This window comes from Hyperolius riggenbachi, chromosome 10 (assembly GCF_040937935.1).
Source record: "Hyperolius riggenbachi isolate aHypRig1 chromosome 10, aHypRig1.pri, whole genome shotgun sequence".
Classification (NCBI taxonomy): domain Eukaryota; kingdom Metazoa; phylum Chordata; class Amphibia; order Anura; family Hyperoliidae; genus Hyperolius; species Hyperolius riggenbachi.
Genome location: NC_090655.1, coordinates 170,007,880 through 170,035,309, shown reverse-complemented (window position 1 = coordinate 170,035,309; position 27,430 = coordinate 170,007,880). Strand labels below are relative to the sequence as shown.

The 27,430-nt window shown below is 44.7% G+C and overlaps 1 protein-coding gene across 3 annotated transcripts in view; it reads right to left on the bottom strand.

Annotated features, from left to right (window-relative positions):
- RAD9A (RAD9 checkpoint clamp component A) overlaps positions 1-27,430 on the bottom strand; it is a 621,237-nt gene that overhangs the window by 544,977 nt on the left and 48,830 nt on the right. For all 3 annotated transcript variants that reach the window (XM_068255230.1, XM_068255228.1, XM_068255229.1), the window contains exon 2: positions 20,760-20,824. In XM_068255230.1, coding sequence (XP_068111331.1) covers positions 20,760-20,824 — 65 coding nt within the window. The remainder of the gene's footprint in view (positions 1-20,759; positions 20,825-27,430) is intronic.

Sequence of the window (27,430 nt, the reverse complement as noted above, 5' to 3'; positions counted from 1 at the left end):
AAAAAGAAAGGCAAAAAAAAGAAAAAAATATTGTAGGCATGTCAATTGATGCAACTTATGGCCAATTACACATTGCCCACAGGGCTTGACCATATGTACCTAAAAACAATGGTTACTAATAAACCTGTCCCACATAAAAAACAGCAATATTATTGCAACGATATGCGAGGGACTTCCTGTATAAAATTATGAGGACAGAGAGACTGTATGAGCAGTCTGTGGTAATGTCTACACTGGGGAGTGAGGGTCTTTGCTGATCCCCCCCCCCCCAACTGTTCAACTGTTTGAGGTTCATTGCACACTGAGTAACGGCATACTAAAGGGGATCCTGATGCACCAAGGAGAATGGGAGATAGAAAGTGATCCCTAACCCATCTAACGGGTTATAACAGGAGGGTGAGTTTGTTCCCCGACGGTTGACCTGGTGGTGGAAATGGATGTACCCCCATATGGAATTAGACTGAAGATTGATATGCATTTAGTGGAGATTAAGAGTTGACAATGTAGCGATTATATGAACTGGATAGATTGATGTGCGCTTTGTTCCTATATTGAAAATCTGTGGATATTTGCCTCAGGATATCGCATCTGTTTGAGCAGTCTGTGGTAATGTCTACACTGGGGAGTGAGGGTCTTTGCTGATCCCCCCCCCCCCCCAACTGTTCAACTGTTACAGTGGGGTGTAGCTATCTCCTCCCCAGTATAACCACACAAGACTTATGTCACAACTTTATTTCCTCTAATTAGATATTGTACCTATACGAATCGCACATTTCGCTGCGACCTGGGTGCGGGTCCTCCTGATATTGGTGTATTGTGTATCGCACACAGGTCCTCTCTATGAGCAGCCACAAGCAAGAGACCACATAGGGGTCAAAAGTATAGGTGGTAACCCTTAAAGGAAGGGATCTGGGGTATCGAGTATACAGTGGGTGCATACGTGTAAACAATATATACAGTGCTCTCAACAATTGGTTCACCCTTATAAAGGGCGTCAGGAGAAACAATTACAGTTTTAGCCATCCCCCCACCAAGTGTCAAAGTTTCCCCCAGCAATAGCCCAAGTAGGAGCTAGAGTCAGTCCTCACTTGCTCCCTTCTCAGCCCCCTCCTCTGTATGTGAGAGAGGTGTACGTGCGTCTATCCACCACTCTCCAAGCCTCGTTCTGGCCGCTGACATCACATCCAGTGACATCACATCCTCCTAGCTGCTATGCGTCTATAGCAACCAATGCACGCTCCACAGACAAAAGCGCTGTGTGACCAAATCTGCGCTCTGCATCCTTGTTGTTTAGGTGCTATCATGGCAACGCTGCTATGTTGTCAAATCCACTTGTATGTGCCCGATCAGTGCGCAATCGGCGCTGCATGGCCCACTCTCCTGTACGAGATTAATCTGTGTCAAGCAATATGGGTGTCACAGGAGCCCTAGTGGTCAGACCGCGAAATGCCTTCCAAACGGTGCCAGCGCACGGATCGTGCCAACTCTGGTCGCAGTCAATGCGTAGGAACCGTTGGGAATTGGCCGCAGACAAACCAGAAGGGAGCCTGTGAGGTACGGTAATCACAACTTTACACACTATTTCAGGGTATAACTGCCACCACCTCTGTTTTGTGAGACAGAGGAACTCACTAACTGGTTATTTCTCGACCTGCAAATAAAAACGGTTAAACACACTCTATTCTGTCTAGATCTCAACAATAGTAGCGTCTCTTCAGAAGTCTGGTTCAGTTGTGCGGCTGATAAGCAGGGTAGCGGAACAGTGAATGACTTGGATGAAGTATTTTATTCACGACAATATAAATAATTAATATATACAGACAATTATTAAAATCAACAATTATTAAAACAGTAATAGCCAGTATGAAATAAAAAAAAAAAAGGAGAAAATACTTAGGGTTTGTGGAAATATGTCCGTTCTGGGAAAACTTGTAGAGTTACTTTTGTTCAGTTCAGCAAAGTTTAAAATCCAAGCAAAATCGAAGATGATCCTTTGTTCAGTTCAGACAAGATGGCTGATCAAGATGGCCGCTAGCCATGTGTCCTTTGTTTCAGCTCAGACAAGATGGCCGCCAACCACATGGTCCCCTGGCTGGCAGTGTGCTTTCGTGAAGGTGGAATTTGGAGGACTGCGGGCCCGCCTGCCGGCCATGTGCTTTTGATGAAGCTGGTTTGGGGGTGTATCAATGCCGGCCCCCTCTGAGTTACCACCCAATGACAGTTCATTCCCTCTGAGAGATTTTAGGGCTAAACTTATAAAGTGCCGTAACTCATGAACGATACATGTCGTATTTAGGGGGATAGCAGATTCCTACTTGTCGGAAAATACCGATTAATATGACATCAGACATGGCTAGGGCAGCGGGTCAGGTTCCTGAGAAGATTCATACCGCACTAACCGGACGGGCTATGGCGATGAATTTCCTATCAGCACATTGGGCAGACTTTAACGTACAAGACTATATGAATTTTATAGCTGTGCGATATACGGTCTCCATTTAATAGGTAAGAAACCCTATCCCACAGGTTTTCATATCTGCCTAATCGGTGCCTCTCTGGCTGCTTTGTCATGGCCCCCTGGTGAGCCAGTTTCCTTTCTCTTTTCATGGGGCCATCTGGCTGTGGGGGAAAAGGAGCTGGTCCCTGCAGGGAATCCGGCCACGTGCGACATTCCTGAGGAGTGAGGCATTCCTGAGGGATGAGGGAAATGCTTTGCTCACAGAGGAACAGGTCTCTGGATTAAAAAAAAACACAAAAGTGTCGTTTTCTGATCGCTTGCACGACTGCACAGATCCGACAGGGAGCGATCAGGAAAACGACTGAATTCTCTAGATTCACCTGCGTTTCTCACGGCTGTTCCGTGACTATGGGTATAAAGCCAATCCCTTAAAAGGGGCTTGGCAGCCTGGTATAGTTGGTTATATGGGAATTATCTGAGCATCTACTCTATAATAATAGCCCATTATTAAACTATATGCCATGTAAGGATCGGAGGGTTGCTGGTTTTAACTAGAACGAGGGAGTGTGTGTGTGTGGGGGGGGGGGGTTAGTGGGAGACCCACAGGAACATGATGGGAGAGGGAGGGGAATTGTGATCATAAATACATATAGCGATATATATACGTTGGGTATTCACACAAGAAGAACCGGGTGAGCCTAAGTAAGTGATTACAGAAAGTATTTAACAGAAAAATCTTCGTTTAGCCCAGGGTGTCCATCCTAAAGATCCATGCTGCTTCTAATTGCAGCAACTTCCTGTCTAGGTCTCTCCTCCGGGCACCACATTTCCACTGTTGTAGACACCAGCAAAAAATTGCAAATGGGTTTGTGGCATGCTGCGAGTTCATATGCTTTGGTATGGGGGTGTCTCTTGTGCTTAATATCTCCTATAGGTTCCAGGACCCTGTCTTTTAGGGCCCTTGTGGTCTTGCCCACAAAGAGTAATTCACAACTACACACTGCTGCATACACCAAACCCTTAGTATTACAGTTGAAAAATGATCTTATGGTGAAATTTCTGTTTGTAGCTTTTGCGATGAAGTTTTTACTGTCGGCATGTAGTTACAGCCCTTGCAATGTCCACATTTGAATGATCCATTAGGTTTTGGGGGTAACCATGCAAGATGGGTTGACCCCTCCCTTTTGGCTGTATGTGTGCTGTGCACTAACATGTCCCTCAGGTTTTCACTTCGTCTGTAAGTCACTGATGGTTTCATTGCTATACATTTAGTCAAATCCTTATCTTGGTGTAAAATAGGCCAGTACCTCTCTAATATGCGGAAGATCTGATGGGACTGGTTTGAATATGTCCCCATCAGTCTGACAGTTTGTTTCTCAGTGTTTTTGGGGTACTTTTCCAGATATCAAGGTTTCTGTGCGTTTGGTGTTTTTGGCCCTATTGTATGCTTTGTTGATAGTATATTTGGAAAACCCCCTTTGAGTAAATCTCCTGCTCAATCGTTTGCTTTCTTCTTCAAAAAGCTCCTCTGTGGAACAGTTTTCCTAGCCCTGAGAAACTGTCCGATTGGGATCCCAGCTTTTAATGATTTTGGATGCGCACTTTTCCAATGTAACAGCGAATTAGTTGCTGTACTTTTTCGAAAATGTTTTGTGTTCGGGCGCATACAAGTGGATTTGACAACATAGAGTTGCCATGACAGCGCCTAAACAACAAGGACGCAGAGCGCAGATTTGGTCACACAGCGCTACCATCCGTGGAGCGTGTATGGGTTGCTATAGACGCATAGCAACTAGGAGGATGTGACGTCACAGGATGTGACGTCAGCGGCCAGAACGAGGCTTGGAGAGTGGTGGATAGACGCACGTACACCGCTCTCACATACAGAGGAGGGGGCCGAGACAGGGGAGCAAAACAGGTAACATTCATATGACAATTCAGAGGGGCGGGCTCCGAAAGGTAGGGTGTGGTGATCAATGGCTATTTAAACCCAGCCAACTGGCCACTCGTTTAGCTCTGTCTTGGGCTATTGCCGGGGGAAAACTTTGACACTTGGTGGGGGGATGGCTATAACTAATTGTTTTGTGCACGACTTTCTCCTCACTACGCCCTTTATAAGGGTGAAACAATTGTTGAGAGCACTGTATATATTGTTTACACTTATGCACCCACTGTATACTCGATACCCCAGATCCCTTCCGTGAAGGGTTACCACCTATACTTTTGACCCCTATGGGGTCTCTTGCTAGTGGCTGCTCATAGAGAGGACCTGTGTGCGATACACAATACACCAATATCAGGGGGACCCGCACCCAGGTCGCAGCAGAAATGTGCGATTCGTATAGGTACAATATCTAATTAGAGGAAATAGAGTTGTGACATAAGTCTTGTGTGGTTATACTGGGGAGGAGATAGCTACACCCCACTGTAACAGTTGAACAGTTGGGGGGGGGGGGATCAGCAAAGACCCTCACTCCCCAGTGTAGACATTACCACAGACTGCTCAAACAGATGCGATATCCTGAGGCAAATATCCACAGATTTTCAATATAGGAACAAAGCGCACATCAATCTATCCAGTTCATATAATCGCTACAGTGTCAACTCTTAATCTCCACTAAATGCATATCAATCTTCAGTCTAATTCCATATGGGGGTACATCCATTTCCACCACCAGGTCAACCGTCGGGGAACAAACTCACCCTCCTGTTATAACCCGTTAGATGGGTTAGGGATCACTTTCTATCTCCCATTCTCCTTGGTGCATCAGGATCCCCTTTAGTATGCCGTTACTCAGTGTGCAATGAACCTCAAATTAGAGTAAACACTCCCATAGCGTGATACAGTTTTAAAAGCTTCAAAATGTATTATTAAAATAAACTCACATTCTACATAGGTTTCAATTTGCATAGAGTTTTAAGGTAATGGGCTCTCCCCCGCTGCCCCTCCGGTGGGCTTCCATCGGATCTTTCCTATGCAGTCAATCCTGGCGTCTCTCACACCGATCACCGCTGACAATAGTATGCTTCCTCGTTCTCCTAAGCTCCTCTTTTGGACCAGTTTCGTCACACCCTCGTGACTCATCAGGGGCTACCAGGGGTTAACAGCTGACACTGTAGCGATATGAACTGGATAGATTGATGTACGCTTTGTTCCTATATTGAAAGTTTGTTTTGAACTACCATCCAAAAATTTTGCACGCTCTGGGAGCTTTGTTATATTATATGCTGCAGCACTTTTGGTGTAAATTTTTGTATTTAAATATCCACATAACAGTTCATATACCGTATATGCTCGCATTATAAGCCGACCCGTGTACAAGCTGACCCCCCAACCTTTCCCTAAAAAAATGTGTGAAAAAAAAATGGATTGACTCGTGCATAAGCCGGGGTATGAAAGTGGCTGAATATTTGCAATAATAATGTGGACATTTTCCTCAGCACTTTGCAGAGTATACAAAAAAAAATGCAGGCCTCTCAAAACCGCTCATAATTTAATGCCCCTGCATAGTCAGGTAACTGTCTGGGATCAGTTTGGAGAGACATTAGTTGGCCTACAATTAGGTTTTCAGGGAAGAAACAGGAGTTCTCAGATAAAACCTATGAAAAACACATGGAGAACAATGAAATGCCATGCAGACAGGGTCAGGGCAGTGAATCAAACATGTTGCTGTAAGGTTATAGTGCCCTCCACCTGCCAGATCGGAGTGGTATGCAAGTACAATCCAATACCTGCCTCTGGCATCGATGTCCACTGGCCTCCAGCCACCAGTCTGGAGCGGCATGTACTGTAAGAACAATCCAATACCTTGCATCTCCCCTCCCAGTACGCCCGGCATAGATCTCCATTCCCCCTCCTCCTTTCAGTCCGGAGCAGCATGTACGTGTCGGCTGAGTCCCAAACCTCCAGCCAGCAGATGCAGAGCGGAGCTTAAAGTTACTGGTCCATGCCACTGGAATTCCTCGTTAACTTGCCTGTCGCAGTCTATTTCTTATGACGCCCAGCACTGGCACACGAGAGGCGCCACTAGAGGGCATCATAGGAAATACACTGAGACAGGCAAGTTAACGCGGAAGCGATAACTTAAAACGTTGCTCTGCGCACTCTGCATCTGCCAAAAGGAGGTTTGGGACACAGCCGACAAATACATGCCGCTCCGAACTTGAAGGAGGAGAGGAACGGAGATCTATGCCGGGCGCACTGGGAAGGGAGATACAGCAAGGTATTGGATTGTATTTACGGTACATGCCACTCCGGCCAGGCTGGGGTGAAGGGAAGTGGGCATTTTTGCCGGGGGCACTCAGAGGGGATCTACAGCAAGTATTGACTCGTGTATAAGCAGAGTCCCCCACTTTGGGACCACTTTTTTGGTCCCAAAATCTCAGCTTATACCCGAGTATTTACGGTAACAGTTCTTATTTCCTTTATCTAGCTCCTCAGTGGAAAAAAGTGTTACAACTTGCTAGCAGCTTCGGTAATAATAACCTCCACCACACTCGTGTGACTGGACACTCAACCTTATCCAATAATCCCCTGTTAAGATGGGTCATAAGTGCCTTTGGGATACTCTCAAGGCAATTCATTTTGCCCAGCCGGTGACCACCGCATGGGGGAGCGCCCATAAAAACTCTGAGCCTGATTAATACTATGGAACATGTGAGTGTGCAATTTTAACATTTTATTATACATTTGGTAATGGTTTTACGCTATGTGCTTTGCTTTGAGGTGTAAGCTCTATGAAGATACTGCAGTATAAGTGGAAAGTGGATCGTGACAGGCTGGGGATCGCCTTGAGAGTATCCCAAAGGCGCTTATGACCCATTTTAACTGGGGGTCATTGGATAAGGAGGAGTGTGGATGCGGTGTGGTGGAGGTGATTACCAAAGCTGCTAGCAAGGAACACTGTTCCATTGAGTAGCTGGATAAAGGACATAAGAACTGTTATATGAACGGTTATATGTTGATATTTGCCTCAGCATATCGCATCTTTTATGCAAGCAGAATTTGTATTAGAGATATAGCGCTGTCTTATGTTGATTGATATAAGAAATCCTTAGTCCTGTTCACCCTTTGGAACCACATCTTAAGAGTAGGGACAGTGGTGAACCTCAAAACAGAGGCATTATGGCCCTGGCAGCATTTATCATGTGAGGCAAATTAGATTTCTTGTAGGCAGACAGGGAAAGGGTGGCGCTGTGGAGAAGGAAAGTGTCTGGAGAGAAATTGACAGGCAAACCAGAAACTAGTTTGGTAAATCTATGCAATTCAGGCCAGTATTTATTCAAAAGAGGACAACCCCAGGCAATATGAAGAAGGTCCCCTGGAGCCCCCCTGCATCTCCAATACATATCTGAAACCCCAGGATAGAAGTTATGTAGGAGAGTAGGTGTCCTATACCATAGTATCTGAAACTTAAAGAGACTCCGTAACAAAAATTGCATCCTGTTTTTTATCATCCTACATGTTCCAAAAGCTATTCTAATGTGTTCTGGCTAACTGCAGCACTTTCTACTATGACAGTCTCTGTAATAAATCAATGTATCTTTCCCCTGTCAGACTTGTCGGCCTGTGTCTGGAAGGCTGCCAAGTTCTTCAGTGTTGTGGTTCTGCTATGAACTCACTCTTCCTGGCCCCTCTATGCACACTGCCTGTGTGTTATTTAGATAAGAGAGAAGCTGCTCTAATCAGCTGGATAAATCGTCCTCTGAGCTGGCTGGGCTTTCACATACTGAGGAATTACAAACAAGGGCAAAGCTGTTTGCAGGAAGAAAAGAGCAGCCTGAAATTTCAGTGCATGGGGGAAAGAAACACACAAATGATCTCTTGAGATTCAAAAGGAATGCTGTATACAGCCTGCTTATGTATGGATGTATTTTCTATGTGTGGACATACTGTACATCAACCTACTTCCTGTTTTGGTGGCCATTTTGTTTGTTTACAAACAAACTTTTTAAAACGGTTTTTAACCACTTTTAATGCGGCGAGGAGCGGCGAAATTGTGACAGAGGGTAATAGGAGATGTCCCCTAACACACTGGTATGTTTACTTTTGAGCGATTTTAACAATACAGATTCTCTTTAAAGTTCTGCTCTTTAGCACTTGTGTTTCTCACCGATTTGTGGGTGTTAATAAATATAAGCCATTGATCAGCAGAAGGGGGTATCCGTAAAAGGTTGTCCCACTTTTTCAGGAAGAAGAGGGCAGGGCAAGGCTTGATCGTTAAGAGGAGGGAGTATCTCCAGGATAGCACGTGATCTAGGAGAGTTCGCCAGACATTTCTGGTCAAACACAGTAAGGGGAGTCAGGGTCTTTACTCTTAACATCTAGGTACATCTAGGTACATCTAGGAGTGTCCAATTTACCTGAAGAGGAAAGATATCTAGAGGAGTCTCCTGGAACAAAATCTGGGTTGCCTACAATTGAAGACATTGGACCCAGAGATTGGGACAATTGAAACATGGAAGATCTTATGTGTAGCCAGTATCAAAGTGTGATCAAGCGACTTAAAAGTCTTGCTAGGAACCCATGCTGCCAAGTCTGAGAGAGATGCTCCACAGATAGCTTGTTCCACCTCAGTCCAGTCTTTGCGTGATGAAGTGGCTGTCCAATCTGCCACTGAGTAAATGAGCAGCAAAATAGTAATTGTTCAGATTGGGCTACCCAAATCATAAGGCAGCGACAAGATTTCATCTCGAATATGGATCTTTTTATTTGCCCCCACAAAGTTGATATAGTATACATATCTGCAGGTTTCTCAGGAACCTGGGGGATATCAACAAGAACTACTTTAACCCCCTTGCTGTTCCAATTATTTTGGCAAGGGGGTGGCGCAGCACTTTTTTTTCATTTTTTTTTTTCATTCATGTAGCGAGCCCAGGGCTTGCTACATGATAGCCGCTGACAAGCGGCATCTTCCTACCTAGTTTGATCGCCGCCGGCGCTGTTTGCAAGCAGGAAATCCCGTTCAGAATGGGATTTCCTGCAGGGCTTCCCCGTCGCCATGGCGACGGGGTGGGGTGACGTCACCAATGTCGGGACGTCAGAGGGAATCCCGATCCACCCCTCAGCGCTGCCTGGCACTGATTGGCCAGGCTGCGCAAGGGGTCTGGAGAGGGGGGGGTGGCGCGGCGGGTAGCGGCGAATCGGCCGCGAGCGAGACATGCACGCAGCTAACAAAGTGCTCGGGATAACCGGCAAGGAGGTTAAGAAGGTACAGAGGTTTGGGCAAAATAGTCATTTTGGTAATAGCTATTATGCCAAACCAGGACAGGCCCTTTAGTGAGGTCCAATCTGAGATGCCTTTCATCATTTTCTCTGCTAGAGGTAAGTAGTGAATTGAAAATAGTTTCTGTAGATCTACAGGGATCTTCCTCCCAAGATAAATAATCGGAAAGGGAAACTAGATGCACACACCACCTCAGACTGTCTGAGAGTAACACCGAGAGCCCAGGACTTCGCATAATTAATTTTCAAATTGGAAATATAGCCAAAATCTTGGAGTGCTTTGACTAGAGCCAGAAGGGTATGCCGCGAGTCAGTTAAGAAAAATAGCATATTGTATGCAAAAGTAGCTAATTTAAAAGTTCTTTTACCGATTTCTACTCTTTATTTCTTTATTGTTCTGTACAAAATTAAGGAAAGGTTCCAAGGCAAGTACATAGATTAATGGAGAAAGCGTGCAACCCTGTCGAGTGCCGTTTGATATGCTAAAGTAACCTGACAAAACTCCACTGGCTTTAACACATGCAGATGGGTTATAGTATAAGATGTTTATCCATGCCAGAAGGGAGGGCCCCAAACCCAAAGAGTACAGCTCTCATATAGGGCCAGTGCACACAAAACAACATCTAGCAGATCCGCAAAACGCTAGAAGGTTTTTAAAGCACATTTTCAGAGTGATTCTAGGCATGTTTAGAGAGGTTTTCTAAACATGCCTAGCGTTTTGTGGAGCGTTTTTGTGTAGCAGATGTCATATACTGTTACAGCTACTGTAACAAAAATGCCTGGAAAACCGCTCTGCTCTAATCTAGCGTTTTTTAGAGCAGTTTTTCACTTTCCTATATTTTAACATTGAGGCAGAAATGCCTCAAATCTAAAATAAAATAAAAAAAAAAAAAATAAATGCTGCAGCCCTTGAGTTTGTGTTTGTGGAAAAAATGAACCGCTTTGGTGTATAACACCCCACTGAAATACATAAGCCAAGCATTTTTCTATCCCAAACGTTTAAAAAAAACGCTCCAGAACCGCTCTGGTGTGCACCAGCCCATACTCCCAATTTACTCTGTCAAAAGCCTTCTAGGTATCCATGGAGAAAAAAAATCCCTCAACGGAACGCTGAGAAAGCCAATTGTGAACACCAATAGCCTTTATAGAACTGTCCCTTCCCTCCCTGCCTGGGAGGAACCAAACCTGGTCTGAGTGAATAACAGTGGGGAGCAATGGAGAGACCCTGTTAGCCAATATCTTCGCAAAAATGTCGGCATCATGGTTAAAAAGAGAGATTGGGTGATAGCTCATGCAGGAGGTGGGGTCCTTCCCTTCCTTACGAATAATGGTAATATGGGCCTCAAGGTATTGCTTTGAAGGAATAGATTGAGAGGTAATTGCATTAACGGCTTTAACGAAGAACGGAGCCAATTCTTTAGCAAAAGCTTTATAGTATACTGAGGTTAGACCATGCGGTCTAGGGCTTTTACCAGATTTCAAATGCTTAACTGTATAAAGAAATTCAGAGATACTGATAGGAGATTCAAAATCATCCATCACTGACTTTTTGAATGCTTTAAAGCCACATTGCTTCAAAAAAATCCTGGATTTTTTTGTCTCTCTGCGGTTTCCTGTGTCGGGGTGGTAATTGTTTGAAGAATATATAGTTCTGTATAGTCTTGGCCAGGGGCATACCTAGAAATCCCCGGGCCCCCCTGCAAAAACAAAAAATCCGGGCCCCTGTAACCTCAGGGTCCTCAAGTAGCCCCGGATTAAGTTTCCATGTGAACTGCCCATCTATATGACAGGAAAAGCTGAGTGTAAAGTGTACTATAGCATGATCAGAAAAGCCCATCGTTCCAATACCAGCATCTCAAATAGAATGTAAATGAGATTGTGATATCATCACATGATCTATACATGAGTGCTTATGCGGGTTAGAATTGAATGTAAAATCTCTGCCCCAAGAATTAAGAACTCTCCACACGTCCACTAGATTTAGATGTTTAAGATGGCCTTTTATTTTTTTAAGACACTGGAATGGAACAGAGGACTTCCCAATCGAGGTGTACAATAGTGGATTCAGAGGGACGTTGCCATCTCCTCCAAAAATAATCATTCCCTTTGCAAAGATCAGCAATTGGGACACTAACTTGGCCAGAAAAGCTGCCGGTTTCTCATTGGGAGTGTACACTGCCACAATCATAATTTCCCTGTTATTCAATTTGCCTGATACAAAAATGAAACATTCTGGGCCCACCTGAAATTTAGTCATTTCAATCTCACAGTTTTTATAAATCAGATCGCACACTCCCTTAACTTTTGCCCGTGACACTGCATGGTAGCCTGTCTCTCAGGTAAAGGATATGGGTTTTAGAAAAAATGTGTCCCTTGAAGTAGTGCAATGCTGATTTTCTCCTTCTGCAATACTTGCAACAAGGCTGCCCTTCATTCCGGGGTATTTAACCCCTTAACATTGTAAGATGCTACCTTCCAGGAACTAACAGGCGACATCTTATGACCAAGCAGGGATAGCCGTTTCTGCTGTGTCAGGCCCAAAGGTAAAAGCACCTCCCCACCATATCCCAGCCTCTAACCAGTAAGTTGTATGTAATAGCAACAGCCACAAAGGGAATACCAGAAGGGTGACAATTGATCTGCAGGGTGTAGTAACAATCTGCCAATACACGGAGTACAGTATGAGGAGGATATCTACTGCATAGACCACCTAAGTAAGTACCGTAAGTAGGGTCAGCAATTATATAATCACCGGGTGATATTAAGGTTTGAAAGGACCAAAGTATGACCACTAACAGGAGATCTCAAAAGCCTCAACCCGACTCCACAACCAGCCTCAAAAATCTAAAGATTACATTCTTAAAGATGAACACATCTATTGATTAGTGCATGTCAAAGTATGGGTCTTGTGGTATGATTTTTAAAGATACCACACGAATATAAAAATACTATGTTGCCTCAGTAGACTGTGATCCTAAATTGTGAAGTCTTTTCTACATCTTTCTGTTCTTTTCCTCAGGGTTTTTTTTTTGTTCTTTCTGTGTTAATTTTTTGAGAGTCTCTGTCTTCCTCCTGTTTATTCTGCTTTCTGAACTGCATCAGATGTGATTCATTACCATCCACTAGTTATTGGATCAATACTTGGGGCTCTCCATCTGTCTTTGTTGTTTTCTCTAAAAAGAGGAAATCTTCCATCTTATTGTTATTATCTGATGTTTACATATTGGTGAATTCTCTTATTTCTATGAGCCTAGTTTGTCTTTTGCATTTGGAATGTAGATCTCTTTTCATTTTTTACTAGTCTGTCTTTTTAAGGCATTGACAGCGTATTTGAGCAATCTCTATCCTTTGCTCTTTTCACAGCTATGCTTTGACGCTACGGTTGCTTGTATTAAAGCAGGAAGATTAGCCATACTATGTTTCAAGAAAACACAGAGCTGGCACTACAGGTAGTGTGAATTCTTAAAGACAAATCCAAATATTGGGATGTACGTGATGTGCGGGGGAAGTTCTCCATGGTAGTCACTCCTATTGCAGCGGTCAAATGTGCTCAGGATGTAAACCATCCAGAGCTGTAAACCATCCAAATTCCAGACAAAGAGTACTCATCCGGCACTGTTATATCATAAGTAAAACTGTTTTATTTAGTTGATTGCTATGCATTATTTGCACATAAAACACATTTCCACATACTAAGAGTAAAGAGACATACCAGTTAAGGTGATCAGCTGTGAGGGTACATGGCAATATGGGCCCGCCTAACAATTGTGTCGCACAAGGCAATGTGGCAACTGGCGTGGACAAAATTCAGCAAATTTATATCTGGAGTCTTCCCAGACATCTATGTCATACTTTGTCACCCACATCGCTGTGCCAAGAACCTCCTGGAGTGTGTGTGTATGTATTGTCCGCATCCAATCGCAGAAGGTTGCTTGTGCGTGTACTCCAAACAGACGTCGCTAGTACTTGCAAAAAAGATATGTAAAATGCACAAATTTCTATAATATTCCATTCCTTCCATTGCTCAACAAATAGTATACATATTCCAGGAACCAGCTTAGTCTCAGAGGCTGAAAGAAGATATATATAAAAAAAATATTAATACTTCAAGTGGACACAATGTTACCCTCTTAAAAATATAGCCCACTGGGGCCATTTTGTGGTGGAAATAGGGAAGACTTCTAGACATTTTGAGTAGACATATCAAGGCAAATTGCCTACATTGCCACAATAAATATAATAAGAAATTTTAGAAAGAGTTAGAAAGAGTTTCAAAAGTTTGTGAACCTCGAATGCGAACTTCCGCAAAAGTTCGGGTTCTTGCGAACTTTGCGAACCGCAAATAGACTTCAATGGGCAGGCGAACTTTCAAAAATTCAAACACTAATTCTGGCCACAAAAGTGATGGAAAAGATGTTTCAAGGGGTATAACACCTGGAGGGGGGCATGGCTAAGTAGGATACACGCCAAAAGTCCCGGGTAATATCACAGATTTGATGCAGAGCAGGGTTTTAAGGGCAGAAATCACATTGCATGCTAAATTGGAGGCATAACGTGCTTTAAAACATCTTGCATGTGTATACATCAATCAATTTAGATTGTAAGCCTCTGGCAGGGTCCTCCACTCCCTAGTGTAATCTACAGGATCATGTGCTCCTGTCCTATGACAGCCTGTACTTGTATTACTGGGCCTACCTAACCAGCCCATATTGCATGATCATGTATTTTGTACAATTTGTATGTATAACTTTGTTCTATGTGTATAACCCTTATGTATGTCATCCTTGTATCATTGTATATATTTATTGTCCAGCGCTGCGTAATATGTTGGCGCTTTATAAATACAATAAATAATAATAATAATAATTAGTGTACTGCTTCACACTGACAGACCAAACTCATTGAGTAATGTACCGCAAACAGCTGTTTGTGTAGTGATGTCCGTGCTGGACTGGTGCACACAATGGCGAGAGTGCAGGCGATGACGGTTTTCAAGCACATATGGTCGCCGCGCTGAGGTAGCTCAATGATAGAACAACAGTAACTGTCCAGCTGATAGAATTTGGTCTGTCCACAATGAAGCAACAACCTCATCTTGGGTCAGGTGTGCCCCCCAACACACTCATATAGCCGGCGGTCATTGCTTTATTGTGATACGCAAGCCCCTTCACCGCGGCAAAGTAACGATCACGAAGGGGAGTTGATACATGTACATGCCTTTTGTTTTGTTGTTGCAGCTGCAGTGCAGCCAGAAAAAAAAAATCAGGCAGGTACACGCACCAAAATCAGGTACACGCACCAGAAAAAAATTATTATTGTTTTTTGTTAGCGGCCACTCCTAGCAGTGGCCTTAAAAATTCAGGAATCCACCTGGAGTCCTGGACCTTGTTGGTTGTGGTGGAGAAGGCAGTCAAGCGGCCTGCAGGCAGAGATGCTGTGTGGGGACCGACTTAGTCTTGGGGCAAGAAAATTAGATTGTGTAAGCCCGAGAGGCTTAAATGAGCATGTTCGTTATAAATGTTTTTTGTGATTTATTTCAGGAAAGAATAAAATGGTGGGAATGCAATGCTACAGGAAATTTTGATGACCACTCCACTAATCATTGCAGGGTAGAGACGATATAGTAGTGCACTGTATAGGAATTAAGATATGACAATGTTATGTGTTTATGATTTAATGAAATGCACTTGGGTTGGAATTCCTGTATGGGTGGTCCTATATAATGGGATGTAGTTGATGTGGGTGGTACACTTGAGGAAGGATCAGGTGACCCGTAACATGTATGTGTCCTTTGCTCAGTAAACAGAAGTTTGCAGCCTGTGGAGTGCCTTTTTCACACTGTTGGATGTATCAAGCTTCACAGGGGTGGTGTACCTGCTGGAATCACCCAAAGGTGATTACTGAAGTTACTGGCAGTGGCATCTTTATTCTGTTGTGCTGTGACATCACCCTTAAACGCACTGTAAAGCATACTTGCCAGTTTGTTTTGCAAGTGCTGCATCCTTTCTGCCTTATGGCGATTTGGTAACCTCTCAGCCACTTTGTGCTTATACCGAGGGTCTAGTAGCATTGCCCCCAGTACAGGTCATTCCCCTTGAGTTTTTTTTTTTTATATGGGGGCCCCTCAACAGGCTGGACAGCATGAAAGCCCCCATCTGCATAAAGTTGGATACCGACCTACTAGCCATCTTCTCTTGCTCTTCCTCAGTGATGTCAGGTAAGTTATCCCCCCCAGCTACGAACAATACCACGGGAAAGGTGAGCAGCACACGCCCCCTGCAAAGCCTGCTGTGGTTTTTCTTCCGCCTCCTCCTCCTAACAAAAACAAAAAAAACAAAAAAAAAAAACCTAAAAAAAAAAAAAAAACACACCATCTGATTTCTCTTTCCCAGATAACTCTTCCTCCTCGTCCCCCCTCCTCTGTGCTGCCGCAGGTGTTGATGACAAATCTTGTTCTGGTTGTGATGGTGGTTCCCACATCTCTTCCTCCTCTTCCTGTTCATGCTCGTCCACAGCTTGATCCACCACTCTATGCACGGCACGCTCCAAGAAGAAAGCATATGGGATCAAGTTACTGATGGCGCCTTCACTGCGACTCACAAGGTTAGTCACCTCCTTAAACGGACGCATGAGCCTGCAGGCATTATGCATGAGTGTCCAGTACCTCGGCAAGAAAATGCCCAGCTCCCCAGAGCCTGACCTAGCACCGTAGCTGTACAGATACTCGTTGATGGCTTTCTCCTGTTGTAGCAGGCGGTCAAACATCAGGAGCGTTGAATTCCAGCGAGTCGGGCTATCGCAAATCAAGCGCCTCACCGGCAAGTGGTTTCTCCGCTGAAAATCGGCCAAGCGTGCCATGGCCGTGTAGGAACGCCTGAAATGCCCACACACCTTCCTGGCCTGCTTCAGGACCTCCTGTAAGCCTGGCTACTTACACACAAATCTTTGGATTATTATATTCAGCACATGTGCAATGCAGGGTACATGTGTCAACTTTCCTAAACTCAAAGCCAAAATGAGATTGCTGCCGTTGTCACACACCACGTTGCCGATCTCCAGTTGGTGTGGGGTCAGCCACTGATCCACCTGTTTGTTCAGAGCAGCCAGGAGAGCTGCTCCAGAGTGACTCTCGGCTTTGAGGCAAGACATATCCAAGATGGCGTGACACCGTCATACCCGGCATGCAGCATAGGCACTGGGGAGCTGGGGGTGTGTAGCTGGAGAGGAGATTGCAGCACCAGTAGAGTAGCATTGCCACTCAGCCAAGGAGGAGGACAGCGAAAAGGATGTAGCATGAGGCGTAGGAGGAGGAGGAGAGGAGGTGGCAGCAGGCCTGCCTGCAAGCCGTGGAGGGGTCACAACTAGGTCCACTGCACAGCCATATACTCCCTGCATGCCAGCGGTCATCAGGAAGACCCAATGTGCTGTGTAAGTAACGTACCTGCCCTGACCGTGCTTTGCAGACCAGGCCTCCGTAGTCAAATGGACCCTTGACCCAACGCTGTGTGCTAGAGATGACACTACTTGCCTTTCAACTTCATGGTACAGTTTGGGTATCGCCTTTTAAGAGAAATAATTGCGGCCTGGTATCTTCCACTGCGGAGTCCGAAACGCGTCACATTTTCGGAAAGCCTCAGAGTCCACCAGCTGGTATGGTAACAGCTGGTGAGCTAACAGTTCCGCAAAGCCAGCTGTCAGACGCCGGGCAAGGGGGTGACTGGCAGACATTGGCTTCTTCCGCTCAAAGATTTCCTTCACGGACACCTGTCTGCTGTGGGCAGAGGAGCAGGAACCGCTCAAGGTGAGAGGCGGAGTGGAGGAGAGTGGCTGTGAAAGTGCAAGGGAGAAAGTGGCTGAAGATGCTGCACCTGAAGGAAGAAGAGGAGAATGAGGGTGGATTTGCTTTAGTGTGCTGCTTTTCCTCAGGTGGTCTTCCCATTGCAGTTGTCCCTACGCGGGTCTTGGTCTTTCCACGGCTCAATTTTTGGTGGCAGAGAGTACAGATGGCATTGCTCTCATCTGAGGCAGACACAAAAAAGAAATTTCCACAATGCTGAGCCCTGGAACGATGGCACTTTGGTGGTGGCGTCAGCAGCTGACTTTGAAGGGCATGTTGGCTGGCTGTCCATAGGTGGCGATACATGCCGCCGGAGACTGCCACGAGCTGTTTCTGACGACGAGCTCCCCCTGCTTCTTTCAGCAACTAGTCTCCTCCTACTCCACTCTGACTCCCCCTCTGAACTGTTCCCCTGGTCATGTCTTTTAGGATCCCACGTGACATCCATGGAAGTATCATCATCATCATCATCATAATCATTCTCCACAGCTTTGCTTGTATCAGACACCTCATAAACTGCACCAACAGCAGGTGGTACATCATCCTCACACCTTACGTCCATAATGACGCCCAATTCAGACATATAAAGGTGGTGTAACTTGCTTAGTGCCTTCATCTTGTTGTAACAATAATGGCTGTGAATCAGTTAATTCCCCACCAAATAACTCCTACGAAGTGTCAAATGCAGTGGATGTGGTGCTTGAAGTAGCGCTGGTGGCTGCGGAAGATGAGGTGTTCTGTGTTAAATAGTCAACTATGTCCTGACAGCCTTCTTCTGAGCACTGTACTTTGGTCCAAGGCCGCACGAAATCACGTCAGCACGACCTCTAACAGACCTGCCGGGTGGCCTGCCTGCTTTGTCCATATTGGGGGGGCGGGGGGATGAAGTGAAAGGTATGCACTGACTAGACTAATACAATGTGCAGTCACACAGGTGCAGTGAAAGGTATGTACTGAATGGTATTACAATACAATGTGCAGCTGTCACACAGGTGCAGTGAAAAGTATGCATGGACTGGTATTTCAATACAATGTGCAGCTGTCACACAGGTATGCTTGGACTGGTATATAAAACAACGTGCGGTCACACAGGTGCAGTGAAAGGTATGCATGGACTGGTATTACAATACAATGTGCAGCAGTTACACCGGTGCAGTGAAAAGGTATGCACAGACTGGTATACCAAACAGCGTGCGGTCACACAGGTGCTGTGACTGGTATTACAATACAATGTGTAGCTGTCACACACACAGGTGCAGTGAAAAGGTAGGCACTGAATGGCACAGTATAGCAATTAGCAAGGGCCAGCTGCGACAGACAGGGCTGTATATGCAAGTGTCAGAGGGCCACGCAAAAAAATAAAATAAAACACACACACACACACACACACACACACACACATACACACACACACACACACACACACACACAATAATGGAATATTATAGAAATTGTGTATTTTACATATATTTTTTGCAATTACTAGTGACGTCCATTTGGCGCGCACGCGCAAGTATTGACATGTGTACGCGTGACGTAGGCCGCAACCGTACGTCATTGGACGCGGACATAAGATACACCCACTCCAGGAAGTTCTTGGCACGGCGATGTGGGTGGCAATGTATGATGCAGACGTCTGGGGAGACTGATATATATTGAGCGAATTTTGTCTGCGCCAGTTGCCACATTGCCTCTGAAGACGCGTTTATGCTAAACATTTGTTAGGTGGACCCATATTGGCACGCAGGCCCATAGCTGGTCGCCTTAACTGGTATGTCTCCTTACTCTTAGTATGTGGAAATGTGTTTTATGTGCAGATAATGCATAGCAAGAGACTAAATAAAGCGGTTTTACTTATGATATGATAACAGTGCCGAATGAGTACTCTGTCTGGAATTAGCCATACTATGCAAGGGGGGAAAAAAAAAACACATAAGTAGATAAATAATTACTCTACTTACATAACAGATGTATTGCACTGTCCAAGTTTTGAGTTCAGTAAATTTTATATAGTATTAAGAGAATTCTGTTCCTGGCAGGGGCCATTCCTTTTTGCCTAATGCTACATACACACTTGATATAAAAGTCTTTGAAAAAGGCAAGATCACAGACTAATTTTACCTCATTCCATGCAGTATGAGAGCCATACTCTACAGTCTATTCTATGGAGCTGCACTCCCCATCAGATAAAATCTTTGCAAGATGCTGCACATAAAGATGCTGTACACGTTCAAAAGATCATTATCTGCAAAAGATCCATTCCTGCAAAATGCATTCATAGTCTATGAGATCTGCAGATCATCGTACACACCTTGTTTAACAGGCAATCATCTGCAGATCATCTGCAGATCAGATCCACCAGGATGGATTTTCAGATCTGCAGATGATTGCCAGATATGCAGATGAAGTCTGTTAAACAAGGTGTGTATGAGGATCTGCAGATTTCATAGACTATGAATGCATTTTGCAGGAATGGATCTTTTGCAGGAAGAGATCTTTTGCAGATAATGATCTTTTGAATGTGTACAGCATCCTTGTGTGCAGCATCTTGCAAAGATTTTATCTGATGGGGAGTGCAGCTCCATAGAATAGACTGTGAAGGTATGGCTCTCATACTACATGAAATGGGGTAAAATTGGTCTGTGATCTTGCCTTTTCCAAAGACTTTTATCTCAAGTGTGTATGTAGCATAAGGCTGAAGCTAATTCTGATGTAATTTCCTTCCTTACTTTTCTCCACCAATCTGCAACTGAGTCATTTCTGGCTTGCTTGTAAACACCAGTGAGCACAGCATCATGTTGTCAGAATGAAATGTGCTCAACCCAATCAGAGAGAAGGAGGGGAGAGGAGTCATCATGACAAGCTTCCCTTCAGCAATGGCCAAAGAAAAAAAGAGCTTGGGGGACAGAGAATTACAGCAGAGACATTACAGTATAGATTGGAGAGCTTGTACTGCAGAGATTCCTGGCAGCATTATTAACACACCGCAGTGTTTACATGGAATTTGATTTTATGGCTGACAATCCCTCTTTAACATCATTTTTTATTATATGCTGACATTGTATTAATGTTTTATTTCCATGTGGGCCTTCTATTGTAGGCTACTGTGTTTTTGTTATTGCTTTCAACATTTAATAAAGCTTGAATGTGAAAAAAAGAACACTGAAGCAGCATTTTTTTTTCATTAGAATTCATCCTAGTTGGCACATCTATTATGGGTTGATTGTGGCTCTACTCACCTTTAATGTTGGCTCCTGTAACTACACATTTAAAGTCATTTCCCATGCTGAACAGATATGAAGCACTGAAACACAACAGAAGAGATAGACTTTTAGCTCTTATACCTTATTTTTCCAGCTTTTTACTTCTACTATAAATATAATTTATACATGGAGAAAAATGAAAATGGCAGCGCATCTAACCAAGATGCACCTGACATTGCATAGGGCTAACTAGCCTCTTAAAGGCACAACTGTGCTCATAGCAGTTTGTGAGATGCAATAGTTCTAATGCACCTGTTCTACTGTTATGAGCACAGTTGTGCCTTTAAGAGGCTAGTTAGCCCTATGCAATGTCAGGTGCATCTTGGTTAGATGCGCTACCATTTTCATTTCTTCATGTATGCAAGTATAAATATAATTTAGTAAGAAAATCTGGGAACAGTCTCTCACATTCAGTGTATACTTTTGGCAATATGTCCAACTAAGTAGGGATGATCTAAAACCTTATTGGATTATCTAGCAGACCAAAATTGACCTAAAGTTCCCTATCAAAAACGGTGCTCTATAATCTCAGAGAAGGCTGGGACCCACTAGGTATGTTTTTGCCAGCACTTACCAATCAGCAAATCGCTTTGCCAGTGGACACTGAAGGGGTGGTCCTACTAGCACTGTTGCAAGTGCAGAGCTCCTTGAAGCACTTTGGTAGCAATCCTAGAGCGATCCCATCAGTGGCTTCAGTAGCCAAATCATGATTGCTCTGTGTAATCTGGTCCCAGCACAGACTCAACACTTGTTTTTAAATCTCTGAAGTTATTTGCGATGCTGCTCCTATCTGCTCACCCCTTACGATCTTCTCCATCAGCTCATCTTTATCCGACCTGCTCACTCGTGAAATAACATTGTATCGCTGAGCAACACAGTGTGCCAAGTTGCAGTAAGTGCTAAGAAATCTAGGGTGTCAAGCTGCAGTGGAAGGCAAGCAGAGTAGGGTAAAACATTGCATTGGAGTCTGTTTGGGTAAATATTCGTGAAAATAACTGTTGCCAATTACTTATTGTGCTATAGGCTGCCACATATCCACGATATTGCAGAACTACAACTACTACAGCAGATTGAAAAAGCTGCAGATAAAAAGGTCATAGTTATGGGAGACCTCAACTATCCACAGTATACATAGATGGCTCATTGCGACCCATAACCACTCAGAAGGTATAGGGGTTAAAAGAGACCAAAAAGAACTACTAAAAAGCAACACACACACCACAGCTCCACTGCGCTCTAATCAAAAGGAACTTCCACACAAAAAAAAAAAAAAAATCACTTTAAGCCTCCAAGGAGTGCTGCTCCTATCTTACTCTGGGATGTCAGTAAATACGCTGTAGAAAACAGAAAAAAAGAAAAAGGAGCACTCTCTGGTGCATTAACTTTTTAATTTGCTTCTTAAAAGGTAGAATAAAACGTACAGTGTTCAAATAAAAAGTGCACTCATCACACTATATAGTGTACATCATTGCGTCCTTCAGTTGTTCACACTGCTCTGCATGCCTCCACACTGTGGCCAATAGTGAGGGACAGGATCACGGCAGCTGCCCTGCGCCTATTGCATCATGACGCGTTTCGGCGTTCCATGCCTTCGTCAGATGACGCAATGGCGCAGGAGACGCAAATAAAAAGCGTCCGGTTACCTAGCAACAGCCACCAATTACCAGAAGGCGGCCGCGCTAGGTTAACACACAGGAAGTATACGTGCGCACATTGGCAGCAAATGTGGGTGGAGGCAGCCCGATGGAGTCTCTTAGCAACCTTCAGAGTCCTCCGCACACACATATAGCGGCAACGCGGGGGATTTCCGCATAATGTCGCGTTCAATGAAAAACAGCTACGGTGGCCGCAAGGGGACAAAAATATAGAAAATGCATAAAATCATTGATAAAACCGTGCCAAAAATAGCAAAAAAAGAAAAAGGGGAATACCCGCAGATTCACATAGCCAGCAATTCTGCCGAACGGGATCCCCACGCTATTGCTCACAGTTACCACATCAATTATTACATACAAGTAAATAAACAACATTAAAAAACAAATATTGACAAATGTATATAATATAATGGACCGGTTTATAAACACTTACTTATATACAAATAAGAAATGTGACCTATACATTTTACTGGAAGAAAAAAGCAACACGGTGTAATTTGCCTGCTTAAAACAGAAGATATTTGTAATAATTCAGCTTTAAAGAGAGTCTGAAGTGTAACATTTATGTTCAGCAGTTTCACCCTAACTAAAACGCTGCATCCCCGTGGAAGATCGCTACATTTAAACCTCCCAAATACCTGTGGGAAAATGTGGGGGATCGCTTCCTCGGAGGCAGAGCTTTGGGCTGCAGCTCTGCCTCCGTGCGTGTCAAACCCCGCTGATCGCTGCCTCTCCCTGCCCCCCTCAGTTTACCTTCACTGAGAGGGGCAGGGAAAGGCGGAGATTCGCGAGGATTGACGTGAATGGATGCAGAGCTGCATCTCAAAGCTCTGCATCCCCGGGCAGCAAAATCTGTGACCAAGAAAGTAGTGGATTTTTGCCCTAAGATTTGGGGGGGGTTAAATGTAGCAATCTGGCGGGTAATGGTTGTTAAGCAGGAGCGCCTCTCCTGCTAAGGTCGTCCCTTCACCATGAATTTACCAATAAGCTGCTTGTCAGTAAATTCCGGGGGGGGGGGGGGGGGGGGGCTCCGCTATAGAGAACTCTGGCACTGTATTCGGCCTAAGGAAGTGGGCTGAGACCCACAAAACGCATTGCCAAGTGCATAATAAAGTTCTTTGTCATTATTGAGGTTGTCATTGAGGTAAGCCACCTCACCCCTTCTACTGTAATTGTTTTAACATAGTTTTATCATTATCTGAGCATCTCTTATTCCCCTTTATCTCATTCTGATATAGTCTTTATATCGCGGCAAGACAGAGGGTGATGTACTGAAGAAGCCAAGGAGTCAAGAGCCATCTGGAAAAAGCAAGAATCACAATTACTTAACACGTAGAGCATTTTTAGCTTGCAAGCTAGCAAGGGCAGGGCTCTCTCACCCTTTTGGGTCTATGAACCTATTATACATTTTATTCATAACGTTACTTTTGTCACTAATTACCAATTCTATATTGTGTATTGATTCTGTATTTGGTATACTGGTGTATACCATTGTCTGTATTATGTACTCCGTGTTTGTTTCTTACTCTGTACAATGCCACATGGCACATAAAATATTATTATTATTATTATTTCTGACAATAGAGATTGACAATAGAGATTGCCAGAAACTAGTTACTTGTTAAACTGTTGAGCAGCCTGTGTTACGAAACAAACAAGGGGCAGTTTAATTTGCGTCAGTTTAAATGGTGTGTCAGGGATCTGTAGCAATGTGTATTTCTACTATTTTCTGCCATTTCTCTGCATGCTTGTAAAGAAATAACTGAGTGCCTGAAATGGTGCCAAAATGCTGCACTTGTGATTTCAGAGGGGAATGTAAAGTCTGTGTGGGAGAAGGAAGACAGGTCTACCCTCTTGCAGATTCCCCCGTAGACCCCCGTGTTCACCTTACAGTATGAGAGCAGAGGGTTGGATCCACGAAAAAAGAGAGACAAACACTTGTGGTTAACTTGTCAGGAGAAAGACAGATTTTGCAGTGAGATGTCTTATGTGTTGGAATTTCTGAAAAGTTTGAAACATTTATATTACACTGAGTGTGATCGCTCCAATGTCTCTGACCAGTAAACAAAGGTGGGAGGACAGTGAGAGATGGCTGTTTTTATGTACGGTAAGTTAACAGAGTGTGTTGAACCACTTCAGGACGAGAGCAATTTTCACATATCAGCGCTGCTCCCATTCATTTGCCAATAACTTTATAACTACTTATCACTATAGAACACAGAGTCCAACTGGACCAGCCCTAAAGGTACAGAGCTAAAGAATGGTATCTTTGAAAATATGTATATAATAGAGCAGTGCTGTCCAACTTCGCGGGTACGGAGGGCCGTTTTTTTTCCAGACCACATGGTAGGGGGCCAGCAGACCTCCGCACACTACCCCCCCCCCCCCCCCGGGAAAAAAAAAACTAGCAGAAGATTTAGATTTCTCCACAGAATGCAATTAGAGTGATATAAGATTCCCCACAAAATGCAGTCAGATTGGCCGAAGATTTGCCCACAAAATGCAGTCAGATTGGCTGCAGATTCGCCCACAAAATGCAGTCAGATTGGCTGCAGATTTGCCCACAAAATGCAATCAGATTGGTCGCACAGATTTATACACAAAACGCCGTCAGATTGGCTGCTGTAATGTAAGATTTACAGCCCCGCTCCCCTCCCCTCATTCCCAGTTTCCCCCATGCTGCCGCCGCCTCACCTCTCAGATCGGCGGCGGGCAGGAGATCGCAACCAGCTAGACCAGCGCACAGCAGCCGCGCTGAGAATTTGAATGCAGGAAATGACATCATCGGTCACGTCCAGCATTTAAAGTCCCCCGTGCGGCTGCCATGCGCCGGTGTGGCTGGTTCCTATCTCCTGCCAGCCGCCGATCTGAGAGGTGAGGCGGCGGCAGCACGGGGGAAACGGGGAACGAGGGGAGGGGAGTGGCTGTAAATATTACATTATAGCAGCCAAGGCATGAGGGAAAGGTTTTTTTTAAAGTCCCCTCAGCTCTGAAGACTCGGGGGCTAACACTGCCACAGCAGGAGGGCCGCAGCAGAAGGCCTGGTGGGCCGGATGTGGCCCGCGGGCCGCCAGTTGGACAGCACTGTAATAGAGGAACCACTCCAGTTTGAGTGCCTCTAAATGCACAGTAAATGAAAATCTGTACTGTTTCAAACAAACTGAATTTAATATAGCGGGTGTCTTTGCTGATCCCCCTCCACTCCCCTATGTGAAATAGGAGTAGGGTGTAGCTAGCCCTAGTATTCAGCTGCAGATGTCAATTGAGTAATTGGCCAATGAATGGGATAGCTGCGTGTGTAGCTACAGCGTCCCAGTACAGATACAGAGAGATGGGATGGATACTCTGTAAGATCAGTTACATGGGTGCTATACACAAATACAGTGGGATGCGAAAGTTTGGGCAACTTTGTTAATCTCTTGAGGACCGCAGTGTTAAACCCCCTAGGGCATTTTTCACTTAATAGGCCACTGTAGCTTTACGGCCTTGCTGCAAGGCTGTCCAACTCAGCACACAAGTGTTTCCCCGCACCAACAGAGCTTTCTGTTGGTGGGATCTGATCACCCACCCAGATGTTTTTTTTTTTGTAAATATGTTTTTGTTTTTTGAATAAATAAGCCAATTTTCTTTTACTTTTTTATCTCCCCCTCCCTCCCTCCCCCAGCCAGCCAATCGGCGTGATCAGCTGTCATAGGCTTCAGCCTATGACAGGTGATCACTTCCCTGCTTCTGGAGGGGATAGCCATGTCACACGGCTATCCTCGGTACAGCGCTGCCTTAAATTGCAGCGCTGTACAGCAAGAAAAGCCGTCTAACAGTCTCCCAGCGGCAATCGCCGCTGGGACACTGAACTCGGAGCTCCACCATCAGAGCGGGGATGCGCACACATGATCGCCCACAAACCACGCCCCAAGGACCTTCCGCCGATCGGAGCTAGGAGGTCCTGGGGCTGCCGCCGCATCCACGCCTATTGGCGTGACGCGCTCAGCAAGTGGTTAATAGTCATGATTTTCCTGTATAAATCGTTGGTTGTTATGGTAAAAAGACTCCTATTAGACCTACCGGTAATGGAGTTTCTGATTGGCATCCGAGACAACATGAGATCCGGTCCCGCCCAGGATCTGGGGAAACATAATCCCAAGAAGATTTAAAAGCCCCCGCCCTCCCTCCAACGTCAGTGCGTCTGAAAGTACGTATGTCAAAACACCAAGATGAAGGAAGGAAAAAACACCAACCAGTGGCTACTATAAAAACCCTGTGGTATTAAATCTGAAAGAAAGGTGCCAGATAGGAAAGGGAAGGGTTATAGCAGTTGTCCCGGATGCCAATCAGAAACTCCATTACCGGTAGGTCTAATAGGAGTCTTTCTCTAATTGCCATCCGGGACAACATGAGAGATAGACAAGTAAGTCTTTAAAACTTAAAGACTCACCTAGGGAGGGACCACCGCCTGCAGCACCTTTCTGCCAAACGACTGATCTTGAGACAGCACATCCACTCTGTAATGTTTGATGAAAGTCGATGCACTTGACCATGTTGCAGCTTGGCATATCTGCTGAATGGTGGCTCCTGCTCTATCTGCCCATGATGTAGATAATGATCGGGTAGAATGGGCCTTAATATTAGCTGGTACTGGACAATTACTATTCTCATATGTCAAAGAAATAGCCTGTCTTACCCATCTGGCAATCGTTTGTCTCTATGCCTGAAGGCCCCTATTCTTCCCAGAAAATAAGACCAGTAAGCTACTAGACTTCCGGAACTCCCTTGATCTTTTTAGATAAACCAACAGGGATCTTCTGACATCTAAACAATGGAAATTCTCCTTCTTTTCTCCAAAGGGATTGGGACAAAGGGAAGGAAGAATAATCTCTTGAGACCTATGGAACTCCGATGCTACTGTAGGTAAATAGGCCAGATCCATTCTTAGCCTAACACTATCAATGGAAGACCTTTGTTTCTCAAGATCACCCTCTCAGGATCCATGCAGCC